At 57.0% G+C, this 12,269-nt stretch overlaps 2 protein-coding genes across 3 annotated transcripts; both read right to left on the reverse strand.

Moving 5' to 3' along the window:
* Positions 1–323: 323 nt before the first annotated feature.
* Positions 324–10,522, reverse strand: LOC140681083 (RNA-binding protein 3-like). The gene is made up of 7 exons (XM_072920396.1): positions 10,416–10,522; positions 9,704–9,873; positions 6,534–6,640; positions 4,874–4,979; positions 3,827–3,908; positions 2,361–2,422; positions 324–481 (listed from the first exon to the last, which is right to left on the reverse strand). Exons 2-6 carry the CDS (start codon positions 9,804–9,806, stop codon positions 2,362–2,364), a joined length of 459 nt encoding a protein of 152 aa, XP_072776497.1. The 5' UTR covers positions 9,807–9,873; positions 10,416–10,522; the 3' UTR covers positions 324–481; position 2,361.
* A 202-nt stretch (positions 10,523–10,724) lies between these two features.
* LOC140681082 (uncharacterized) lies at positions 10,725–12,043 on the reverse strand. Of its 2 annotated transcripts, XM_072920395.1 has the most exons (4): positions 11,645–12,043; positions 11,460–11,503; positions 11,008–11,316; positions 10,725–10,968 (listed from the first exon to the last, which is right to left on the reverse strand). In XM_072920395.1, exons 1-4 carry the CDS (start codon positions 12,016–12,018, stop codon positions 10,772–10,774), a joined length of 924 nt encoding a protein of 307 aa, XP_072776496.1. In that variant the 5' UTR covers positions 12,019–12,043; the 3' UTR covers positions 10,725–10,771. The 2 variants fall into 2 exon arrangements, 1 of the variants encoding a protein (XP_072776496.1); XR_012052322.1 differs by lacking the exons at positions 10,725–10,968; positions 11,460–11,503 and having other exon boundaries at positions 10,993–11,316; positions 11,634–12,043.
* Positions 12,044–12,269: the final 226 nt, after the last annotated feature.

Genomic DNA, 12,269 nt, shown 5'->3' on the forward strand with positions numbered 1-12,269 from the left:
CCTGTCCTCGTGTCCCTGTCCCCACTTTTGTCCCCCCATCCCCATCCCAAACCTTGTCCCGTGTCCCCACCCCCCATCTCCGACCCCCCATGTCCCCCCATGTCCCCCCTGTCCCCATTCCTGTCCCCCCCCATGTCCCTTTGTCCCCGTTCCCATCCCCCACCCCCATCTCCGACCCCCCCATGTCCCCCCATGTCCCCCCATGTCCCCATTCCCACCCCCCACCCCCATTTCTGTCCCCCCACCCCTGTCCCCTCCCCCTTTTTCCCCTCCCCCCTCCCCCAGGACCCCCCCAAAATCCAGCCGGGGGTGGGGGAGGGGTGGGGGGGGGATCTCTGTCCTTTAATGTCACACCCGCGGCTACAAATTCGGGGTCCCCTCCCCCCTTCCCCTCCCCCCACCGCACCCCTCCCCCCCTCGGCGTCCATCCACGGCCCGGGGGGGGGAGGGGCCCCCCCAAAATCCAGCACGAGGCTCCGAGCTGGGGACGAGAAGGAGATCAGTGGGGGAGGGGCGCTGGGGGACCCCTCCCCCCACCCCAAAAAATGGGGATTGGGCAGTTCCGGGACCCCCAAACCCCCCCCCAAAAATGGGGGAACCCAAAAATATCCCCCCCCCCCCCAAAATCATTTGGGAGTGTCCTGGAACCCCCCAAAAAACGGCTTTGGAAGGGTCGGGATCCCCAAAATTATTTTTTGGGGGGGTCAAAAGTCACCCCAAAATGGACAATTCCCACAGAAAACCCCAATTTGGAGTCTAAAAAATGGGAATTTTGGGGAGTTGACAACCCCCGAACCCCTTAAAATCCGAGGGGGACCCCAAAATTACCGGGGAGACACAAAACTCCCCAAAATTGACTTTGGGGGGGGCTCGAAAATCCCCAAAAAATCCATTTGGGAACGCTCAGGGAATTCTGCGAACCCCAAAAACGCTTTGGGGGATTTCTGAGGGATTTTGGGGGTGTCCCTGGTCACTTTTGGGGCGTCCCTGATCAGTTTTGGGGTTCCCTGAGCACTTTTGGGATATCCCAAGTCACTTTTGGGGTGTCCCTGGTCAGTTTTGGGGTTCCTTGCTCAGTTTTGGGGTGTCCTTGGTCACTTTTGGGGTTCCTTGGTCACTTTTGGGGTTCCTTGGTCACTTTTGGGTTATGTGAGTTTATTTTTGAGGTGTCCCCGGACATTTTTGGGGTGCCCCCAGTCAGTTTCAGGGTTCCCCCAGACATTTTGGGGTCTCCCCTGATTTGGGGGTGCCTCAATTTTGAGGTACCCCCAGTTTGGGGTCCTCCCGGTGTTGGGGTGCCCCAGTTTTGGGGAGTCCCATTTTTCAGGTGCACAGATTTTGGAGTGCCCCATTTTCGGGGTGCCCCGTTTTTGGGGTGCCCCAGTTTTTGGGGTCCCCCCGTTTTTGGGGTGTCCAGATTTTGGGATGACCTAGTTTTGGGGTGCCCTGGTTTTGGGGGTGCCCCAGTTTCAGGTGCCCTACTTTTGGGGTTCATCTGTTTTTGGGGTGCCCCAGTTTTGGGGTGCCCCGTTTTTGGGGTGCCCCGTTTTTGGGGTGCCCCAGCTTTGGGATACCCATGATTTCGGGGTGCCCCGTTTTTGGGGTGTCCCGTTTTTGGGGTGCCCCGTTTTTGGAGTGCCCCGTTTTTGGGGTGCCCCGTTTTTGGGGTGCCCCATTTTTCGGATGCCCCATTTTTGGGGTGCCCCGTTTTTGGGGTGCCCCATTTTTGGGGTGCCCCATTTTTGGGGTGCCCCAGTTTTTGGGGTGCCCCATTTTTGGGGTGCCCCAGTTTTGGGTGCCCCGTTTTTGGGGTGTCCCAGCTTTGGGATACCCATGATTTTGGGGTGCCCCAGTTTTTGGGGCTCATCCATTTTTGGGGTGCCCCTGGTTTTGGGATACCCATGATTTTGGGGTGTCCCGTTTTTGGGGTGCCCCATTTCTGGGGTGCCCCATTTCTGGGGTGCCCCGTTTTTGGGGTGCCCCATTTTCGGGGTGCCCTATTTCTGGGGTGCCCCATTTCTGGGGTGTCCCGTTTTTGGGGTGCCCCGTTTTTGGGGTGCCCTATTTCTGGGGTGCCCCAGTTTTCGGGGTGCCCCATTTTCGGGGTGCCCCATTTTTGGGATGCCCCGTTTTTGGGGTGCCCCGTTTTTGGGGTGCTCCGTTTTTGGGGTGCCCCGTTTTTGGGGTGTCCCAGCTTTGGGATACCCATGATTTTGGGGTGCCCCGTTTTTGGGGTGCCCCGTTTTTGGGGTGCCCCATTTCTGGGGTGCCCCGTTTTGGGGGTGCCCCGTTTTCGGGGTGCCCCATTTTTGGGGTGCCCCGGTTTTTGGGGTGCCCCGTTTTCGGGGTGCCGTCCCTACCTCAGTTGTCGTAGTTGTCCCGGTACGAGGCCGAGGGGAAGCGCTCGCCGTACCCGCCCTGCCTGGGGGGGCTTCAGTCAAAAAACACCCCAAAGCCCCCCAAAATTCCCCCCAAAATCCCCCCAGAGCCCCCCAAAATTCCCTCAGATCCCCCAAATCCCTCAGACCCCCCAAATCTCCTCTCGGACTTCCCCAAATTCCCTCCAGACCCCCCCAAATTCATCCCAGACCGCCCGAAATTCACCCCAAATTCTCTGGATCTCTCCCCAGGCCCCCCAAAATCCCCCCGAGGTCCCCCCAAAATCCCCCCCAGACCCCCTAAACCCCTCCCCAGTCCCCCCAAAGCCCCCCCAGGCCCCCCAAAATCCCCCCCAGGCCCCCCAAAATCCCCCCCAGGCCCCCAAATCTCCCCCCAGACCCCCCTAAATCCACTCGAAACTCCCCAAATCTCTCCCCAACTCCCTCAAATCCCCCCCAGGCCCCCCAAAATCCCCCCCAGCCCCCCCAAATTCCCCTCCAGGCCCCCCAAAATCCCCCCCAGGACCCCCAAAATCCCCCCGAGGTCCCCCCAAATCCCCCCAGACCCCCTAAACCCCTCCCCAGTCCCCCAAATCTCCCCCCAGACCCCCCTAAATCCACCCCAAACTCCCCAAATCTCTCCCCAACTCCCTCAAATCCCCCCCCAGGCCCCCCAAAATCCCCCCCAGCCCCCCCAAATCCCCCCCAGGCCCCCCAAATCTCCCCCCAGGCCCCCCAAATCCCCCCCAGGCCCCCCAAAATCCCCTCCAGGCCCCCCAAATCTCCCCCCAGGCCCCCCAAAATCCCCCCCAGCCCCCCCAAAATCCCCCCCAGCCCCCCATAACCCCTCCTCAGTCCCCCAAAATCCCCCCCAGCCCCCCAAATCCCCCCCAGACCCCCTAAACCCCTCCCCAGTCCCCCAAATCTCCCCCTAGACCCCCCTAAATCCACTCAAAACTCCCCAAATCTCTCCCCAACTCCCCCAAACCTCCCCCCCAAGCCCCCCAAACACCCCCAGCCCCCCAAAATCCCCCCCAGGCCCCCCAAAATCCCCCCCAGACCCCCTAAACCCCTCCCCAGTTCCCCAAATCTCCCCCCAGACCCCCCTAAATCCACCCCAAACTCCCCAAATCTCTCCCCAACTCCCTCAAATCCCCCCCAGGCCCCCCAAACTCCCCCCAGACCCCCCAAACTCCCCCCAAGCCCCCCAAAACAACCCCCAGGCCCCCCCAAATCCCCCCCAGCTCCCCCACACCCCCCCCAGCCCCCCAAAATCCCCCCCCAGACCCCCTAAACCCCTCCCCAGTCCCCCAAATCTCCCCCCAGACCCCCCTAAATCCACTCGAAACTCCCCAAATCTCTCCCCAACTCCCTCAAATCCCCCCCCCCAGGCCCCCCAAACCCCCCCCAGCCCCCCCAAATCCCCCCCAGCCCCCCCAAATCCTCACCGGCCGCCGTAGTCCCGGCCCCCCCCGTAGCCCCCCGCGCTGCGCCCGTCGTAGCGGCCGCCGTAGCCGCGGTCGCCTCCTCCTGCGGGAACCCCAAATTTGGGGGGTGGGGGGGATAAAAACCCCGTTAAAGCCCCTCCTCGACCCCCCCAAACCCTCCCTGAACCCTCAAAACCCCAAACCCCCTCCCCAAACCCGAACCCCCCAAACTCCCCATTCCAACCCCTGCAAATGCCCAAATCTCAAACCCGAAGACCCCAAAATCTCCATCCCAAACCCCAAACCCCCAAACCCCAAACCCCCCAAAACCCAACCCCCTCCCCAGCCCCCAAACTTTCTCCCCAAACCCCAAACCCCAAACCCCCTCCCAAATCCCCAAATCCCCAAACCCCAAACCCCCCAAAATCCCCATTCCAACCCCTCCAAATGCCCAAATTTCAAACCCGAAGACCCCAAAATCTCCATCCCAAACCCAAACCCCAAACCCCAAACCCCAAATCCCCCTCCCCAAACCCCCTCCCCAGCCCCCTCCCAAAGCCCCAAACCCCCTCCCCAAACCCCAAACCCCCAAATCCCCCTCCCCAAACCCCCTCCCAAAGCCCCAAACCCCAAACCCAAACCCCCTACCCAAACCCAAACCCCCCAAACCCCCTCCCAAACCCCCAAACCCCCAAACCCCCTCCCCAAACCCGCTCCCAAACCCCCAAACCCAAAACCCAAAGCCCCAAACCCCAAACCCCCTCCCCAAACCCCCCAAACCCCTCCCCAAACCCGAATCCCCAAACCCCCTCCCCAAACCCCCTCCCCAAACCCCCTCCCCAAACCCCAAATCCCCAAATCCCCCTCCCCAAACCGAACCCCCAAACCCCCTCCCCAGCCCCCTCCCAAACCCAAACCCCCCAAACCCCCTCCCCAAACCCAAACCCCAAACCCCTCCCAAACCCCCAAACCCAAACCCCCTCCCCAAACTCAAAGCCCCCAAACCCCCTCCCCAAACCCCCTCCAAACCTGAACCCCAACCCCTCCAACCCCCCCCCAGCCCCTCACCCCGGCCGTAGCCCCTCGCTCGGCCGCGGCCGCCCCCAAAGCCCCCCCGGGACCCCCGGGGCGATTTCCCGGCGTGATCGACGCGGATCTGCCGCCCGTCCAGGCACTGCGGGGACACGGGGGACATTGGGGACATTGGGGACAGTGGGGGACACCGAGGGGACATCGAGGGGACATTGGGGACATTGGGGACATTGGGGACATTGGGGACATTGGGGACATCGAGGGGACGTTGGGGACATCGAGGGGACATTGGGGACATCGGGGACATCAAGGGGACATCGGGGACATTGAGGGGACATTGGGGACACTTTGGGACATTGAAGACACTTTGGGACATCGGGGACATCGAGGGGATTGGGGACATCGAGGGAACATTGGGGGGACATTGGGGACATTGAGGGGACATTGGGGACATTGGGGACATCGAGGGGACATCGAGGGGATTGGGGACACTTTGGGACATTGGGGACATCGAGGGGACATCGAGGGGATTTGGGACACTTTGGGACATTGGGGACATTGGGGACATCGAGGGGACATCGGGGGGACATTGGGGACATCGAGGGGACATTGGGGACATTTGGGGACATTGAGGGGACATCAGGGGGACATCGAGGGGATTGGGGACATTGAGGGGATTGGGGACATCGAGGGGACACTTTGGGACACTTTGGGACATGGAGGGTCTCGGTGTCCCTGGGGACACTTTGGGGTCTTCTCAATCCCTCCCGGGCTCCCCCAGCCCCCTCCCAGTGCCCCCAAAATGTTTTGGGTCCCCCAACCCCCACCAGGGACCGACCCCCAAATGTCCCTCAGGTGTCCCCAAGGCCCCGCAAGTATGGCCAGGTGCCCCCAGGTGTGCCCAGGTGTGCTCAGGTGTGCCCCAGGTGCCCCCAGCTGTGTCCCAGGTGTCCCCAGGTGTGCTCAGGTGTGCCCCAGGTGTGCTCAGGTGTGCCCCAGGTGTGTCCAAGGTGTGCCCCAGCCATGCCCAGGTGTGCTCAGGTGTGCCCTAGGTGTGCCCAGGTGTGTCCCAGGTGTCCCCAGGTGCCCCCAGGTGTGACTCCATCTGTGCCCCAGGTGCCCCCAGCTTTGCCCAGCTGTGCCCAGGTGTGTCCCAGGTGTGCTCAGGTGTGTCCCAGGTGCCCCCAGCTGTGCCCAGGTGTCCTCAGATGTCCCCAAGTGTGCCCAGGTGTGCTCAGGTGTTTTCCAGGTGTGCTCAGGTGTGCCCCAAGTGCCCCCAGGTGTGCCCCAGCTGTGCCCAGGTATGCTCAGGTGTTTCCCAGGTGTGTCCAGGTGTGCCCCAGGTGTCCTCAGATGTCCCCAAGTGTGCCCAGGTGTGCCCCAGGTGTGCCCCAGCTGTACCCAGATGTGTCCCAGGTGCCCCCAGCTGTGCCCAGGTGTGCCCAAGATGCCCCCAGCCGTGCCCAGGTGTGCCCCAGGTGTGTCCCAGGTGCCCCCAGCCATGCCCAGGTGTGCTCAGGTGTGCCCAGGTGTGCCCCCAGCTGTGCTCAGGTGTGTCCCAGGAGTGCTCAGGTGTGTCCCGGGTGCCCCAGGTGTGCCCCAGGTGTGCCCCAGGTGTGCTCAGGTGTGCCCCAGCCGTGCCCCAGGTGCCCTCAGATGTCCCCAGCCATGCCCAGGTGTGCCCAGGTGTGCCCACCTCCCCGTTCATGGCCTGCATGGCGTCGCTGGCGTGTTCGGGGTTGCTGAAGGTGACGAAGCCGAAGCCGCGCGAGCGTTGGGTCTCCCTGTCCTTCACCACCACCACTGCGGGGCCACAGCGCCCCAAAAACAGCCCAAAATTACCCCAAAAACAGCCCAAAATTACCCCAAAATATCCCCAAAAACACCCCAAAAACAGCCCAAAATTACCCCCTAAATATCCCCAAAACCAGCCCCAAAAACAGCCCCAAAAACAGCCCAAAATATCCCCAAAACCAGCTCAAAATTACCCCATAATATCCCCAAAACAGCCCCAAAAACAGCCCTAAAACACCCCAAAAACAGCCCAAAATTACCCCCAAATATCCCCAAAACAGCCCCAAAATATCCCCAAAAACATCCCAAAAACAGCCCCAAAACACCCCAAAAACAGCCCCCAAAACACCCCAAAATATCCCCAAAACCAGCCCAAAAACAGCTCCAAAATATCCCCAAAACAGCCCCAAAAACAGCCCAAAATTACCCCCAAAATATCCCCAAAACAGCCCCAAAAACACCCCAAAATATCCCCAAAACCACCCCAAAAACAGCCCAAAAACAGCCCCCAAACACCCCAAAAACACCCCAAAAACAGCCCCAAAAACACCCCAAAATTACCCCCAAAATATCCCCAAAAAAGCCCAAAAATATCCCCAAAAAAGCCCAAAAATATCCCCAAAAACAGCCCCAAAAACACCCCAAAATTACCCACAAATATCCCCAAAAACAGCCCAAAATTACCCCAAAAACAGCCCCCAAACACCCTAAAAACAGCCCCAAAACAGCCCCAAAACCAACCCAAAACCAGCCCAAAGTATCCCCAGAACAGCCCAAAACACCCCAAAATATCCCAAAAACCCCACAACAGCCCCAAAACCACCCCAAACACAGCCCCAAAACACCCCAAAACAGCCCAAAAATATCCCCAGAACATCCCAAAACCACCCCAAAAACAACCCAAAACCAGCCCCAAAAATACCCCAAAACCAGCCCCAAAACAGCCCAAAAATAACCCAAAAATATCCCAAAAACTGCCCCAAAAATACCCCCGAAACAGCCCAAAACCAACCCATAAACTCGGGATATTTTGGGATATTTTAGGGCACATTTGGGATACTTTGAAATATCTCGGGATATTTTTGGGATTTTTTTGGGGGTATTTTGGAATATTTCAGGGTATGTTACGGGTATTTTGGGACATTTTAGGATATTTTGGCGTATTTTTGGGATATTTTTGAGGTATTTTTAAGATATTTTTGAGGTATTTTTGGGATATTTTGGAGCTATTTTTGGATATTTATTTTGGGGTATTTTTGGGATATTTGGAGATATTTTTGGATATTTTGGGGTATTTTTGGGATATTTTTGAGCTATTTTTGGATATTTATTTTGGGGTATTTTTGGGATATTTTGGATATATTTTTGGATATTTTGGGGTATTTTTGGGATATTTTTGAGCTGTTTTTGGATATTTATTTTGGGGTATTTTTGGGATATTTGCAGATATTTTTGAGGTATTTTTTGGCTGTTTTTGGTGTGATTTTGGTGTATTTTTGGCTCTCACCCTCACAGATGGTCCCAAAGGAGCTGAAGCGCTGCTCCAGGGGATATTTTGGGGTACATTTGGGATATTTCAGGATTTTAGGGATATTTTGGGGTGTTTTAGGGGATTTTTGGGATATTTTAGGATATGTTTGGAATATTTTGGGACACATTTGGGACATTTTGGGATATATTTGGGATATTTTGAGATATTTTAGGAGACATTTGGGATATTTTGGGGTACATTTGGAATATTTTGGGATATATTTGGGATATTTTGAGGATACATTTGGGATATATTTGGGATATTTTGAGGATACATTTGGGATATATTTAGGATATTTTGGGGTACATTTGGGATATATTTGGGATATTTTGGGATATGTTTGGGATATTCTGGGACACATTTGGGATATTTTAGGATATATTTGGGATATGTTTGGGATATTTTGGGGTACATTTGGGATATTTTGGAATATTTTAGGATACATTTGGGATATTTTGGGATATTTTAGGATATATTTGGAATATTTTGGGGCACATTTGGGATATTTTAGGATATGTTTGGGATATTTTGGGGCACATTTGGGATATTTTGGGATACATTTAGGATATGTTTGGGATATTTTGGGGTACATTTGGGATATTTTGGGATATATTTGGGATATTTTGAGGATACATTTGGGATATATTTGGGATATTTTGGGGCACATTTGGGATATTTTGGGATACATTTGGGATATTTTGAGATATTTTAGGATATATTTGGGATATTTTGGGGCACATTTGGGATATTTTAGGATATGTTTGGGATATTTTGGGATATTTTAGGATACATTTGGGATATTTTGGGATGTTTTTGTCTCTCACCCTCGGAGATGGGCCCGAAGGAGCTGAAGTGCTGCTCCAGGGGATATTTTGGGGCACATTTGGGATATTTTGGGGTACATTTGGGATATTTTGGGATATATTGGAATATTTTGAGGATATATTTGGGATATTTTGAGGATACATTTGGGATATTTTAGGGATATTTTAGGATACATTTGGGATATTTTGGGATGTTTTTGTGTCTCACCCTCGGAGATGGGCCCGAAGGAGCTGAAGTGCTGCTCCAGGGGATATTTTGGGATATTTTAGGATATGTTTGGGATATTTTGGGGTACATTTGGAATATTTTGGGATACATTTAGGATATTTTGGGATACATTTAGGATATTTTGGGATACATTTAGGATATTATGGGATGTCTCACCCTCGGAGATGGGCCCGAAGGAGCTGAAGTGCTGCTCCAGGGGATATTTTGGGATATATTTGGGATATTTTGGGATACATTTGGGATATTTTGGGATATTTTAGGATACATTTGGGATATCTTGGGGATGTTTTTAGGGTATTTTTGGGATATTTTAGGGGTGTTTTTGTCTCTCACCCTCGGAGATGGGCCCGAAGGAGCTGAAGTGCTGCTCCAGGGGATATTTTGGGATATTTTGGGGTACATTTGGGATATTTTGGAGCACATTTAGGATATTTTAGGATACGTTTGGGATATATTTGGGATATTTTAGGGGTGTTTTTGGCTCTCACCCTCGGAGATGGGCCCGAAGGAGCTGAAGTGCTGCTCCAGGCCCTGCTCGTCCGTGTCGTAGTTGAGGCCCCCCACGAACAACTTCCCCTCCTCCGCCGCCATGCGTGGGGGGGCGGGGCTGGCCGTGACGTCATAGGGCGGGGCCCGGCCCCTGCGGTGACGTAATGACCTGGCCACGGAACCCCTGTGATGTCACAACCCCGCCTGATGATGTCACACCACCCCCACCGCCCCCCGTGACATCACCAGCACCCACGCTGCCTCCAGTGACGTCACACCACCCCAGTGACGTCACCAACCCCCCACTCACCCCCTGGGTGACGTCACACCGCCCCAATGACATCACCAACCCCTCCACGCGGCATCCAGTGACGTCACACCCCCTCCAGCGCCCCCAAGCTTGGAGAACCCGCTCCGTGACGTCACCAGCTGCACGCTGACGTCACGCAGCGCCCCGTGACGTCACGGCCATTGCGGTTCCCTCCCCTCCCCCCGGCCACGTGCGCGCCCCCGGAAGTGCCGCTCCCGCCGCCCCCGCGCGCATGCGCAGAGCCCCGCGCGGGCCTCAGGGCGGCCCGGCGGGAAAAGGAGAAAGAAAAGGGGAAGAGAAAAGGGAAAAGAGCCTCAGGGGCAGCGGCCAAAGCCGCGATTATCGCGACAGAAGCGGCGGGAGCGGCGGGGAAAGACGCGACAGGAGCGGCCGAGCCTCACCCGAGCGGCGCCGGACGGGCCCGGACTGAGGCCGAGCGCGCCCCGCCCCGCCGCTTTTATACAGCTCCGCCCCCCACGTGACCGCCCGCGCGCCACGCCATTGGCTGCCTGCTCAGGCCCCGCCCTTTCCGCGCGTGGAAGAGACCATTGCGGCGCGGAGGGGTGAAAAGGCGCGGGGGGGGTCCCGGGGGCGGTTCGCGATGAACTTTTGGGGTCCCGAGGATATTTTGGGGTCTCTTTGGGGTCCCGGGGCTGTTTTGGGGTCCCGGGGCTGCTTTGGGGTCCCTGTGGGGTGTCTCTGGGCTCGCACTCGCTCACGCCGCTCCCCCGGGGGAGCCTTTAATGGTTCGGTCCCGTTACAGCCGAAGCGCCGCGGCCACGCCCCTTCCCCGTGACGTCACGAGAGCGGGCGTGGCTTCTTTCAGCCCCGCCTCCCCGGCTCGGCGCCCCTCCCACCCTGCAGGGAGGGGGCGTGGCCACAGAGACCCCGCCCCCCGCAGAGCGAAGCCACGCCCCTCGGAGCGAAGCCACGCCCCTCGGAGCGAAGCCACGCCCCTCGGAGCGAAGCCACGCCTCTCGGAGATAAGCCACGCCCCTCGGAGCGAAGCCACGCCCCTCGGAGCGAAGCCACGCCCCCAGGGCGGGGGAGGGGCGGCCCTGAGTGAGGGGGGGGAGGGGGAGGAACCTCGGAGTAAAAGCGGAGTAAAGTGGGAGTGACCCCGGAGTAAAACCCACCCCGGAGTGATCCCAAAGTAACCCCAGAGTAACCTCAGAGTAACCCCAGAGTAACCCCGGAGTAACCCCAGAGTAACCTCGGAGTAACCCCGGAGTAACCCCGGGAGTAACCCCAGAGTAAACCGTGAGTAACCCCAGAGTAACCCCAGAGTAACCCCAAAGTAACCTCAGAGTAACCCCAGAGTAATTCCAGAGTAACCCCGGAGTAACCCCAAAGTAACCCCAAAGTAACCCCGGAGTAACCTCAGAGTAACCCCAGAGTAATTCCAGAGTAACCCCGGAGTAACCCCAGAGTAACCCCGGAGTGACCCCGGAGTAACCCCGGAGTAACCCCAGAGTAACCCCAGAGTAACCTCAGAGTAAACCGTGAGGAACCCCAGAGTAACCCTGGAGTAACCCCAGAGTATCAGTGGGGACAGGGGTGTCCATCTTGAGCGGGCTGTGAGTAACCCCAGAGTAACCCCAGAGTAAACCGTGAGTAACCCCGGAGTAACCCCAGAGTAAACCGTGAGGAACCGCCGAGCGAACGCCAGCTCGGAGTAACCCGTGAGTAAGTCTGGAGTGAAACGTCACCCCGGAGCAGAGTGTGAGTAACTCCGCCGTACGTCTGGGAGTCGGAGCAAGTCGTGAGTAACTCGGAGTCAGCAGTGAGTAACTCCTGAGTAAGGAGCGCTGGGAGCCCGGAGTAGGGCCTGAGTAACCTCGGAGTAACGCCGGAGTAACGCCAAGATCCGGGCGGGGTCAGGGTGAGGAACCGCGGAGCAGGAGCTGAGTGTGACGGGAGAATCCGTGGAGTAACCGTGGAGTATCCGTGGAGTATCCGTGGAGTAACCGTGGAGTATCCGTGGAGTATCCATAGAGTATCCATGGAGTATCAGTGGAGTATCTGTGGAGAATCCGTGGAGAATCCGTGGAGTATCCGTGGAGTGTCCGTGGAGTATCCGTGGAGTGTCCGTGGAGTGTCCGTGGAGTATCTATGGAGTATCCTCGGAGTATCCTCGTAGGAGCACATGGAGCAGAGGCCGAGTAACGTGCGAGTAACGACGGAGCAGCCCCTGAGTAGCACAAGGAGGGGCTGAGCAGGCGGGGGAGGGGCTGAGTAAAGGTGGAGCAGCCAAG

Source organism: Taeniopygia guttata, chromosome 31 (genome assembly GCF_048771995.1).
Source record: "Taeniopygia guttata chromosome 31, bTaeGut7.mat, whole genome shotgun sequence".
Lineage (NCBI taxonomy): Eukaryota > Metazoa > Chordata > Aves > Passeriformes > Estrildidae > Taeniopygia > Taeniopygia guttata.

Coding starts and splice junctions, on each gene's coding strand:
- LOC140681083 (XM_072920396.1), bottom strand. CDS start 9,806: ATGGCGGCGGAGGAGGGGAAGTTGTTCGTGGGGGGCCTCAACTACGAC. Junction 6,641..9,703: donor CTTCGGGCCCATCTCCGAGG/GTGAGAGCCAAA, acceptor GTGGCCCCGCAG/TGGTGGTGGTGAAGGACAGG. Junction 4,980..6,533: donor TGCAGGCCATGAACGGGGAG/GTGGGCACACCT, acceptor GTGTCCCCGCAG/TGCCTGGACGGGCGGCAGAT.
- LOC140681082 (XM_072920395.1), bottom strand. CDS start 12,018: ATGGATACTCTATGGATACTCCACGGATACTCCACGGTTACTCCACGG. Junction 11,504..11,644: donor TCCTCACGGTTTACTCTGGG/GTTACTCCGGGG, acceptor GTTTACTCTGAG/GTTACTCTGGGGTTACTCTG. Junction 10,969..11,007: donor CGTGGCTTCGCTCCGAGGGG/CGTGGCTTATCT, acceptor TCGCTCCGAGGG/GCGTGGCTTCGCTCCGAGGG.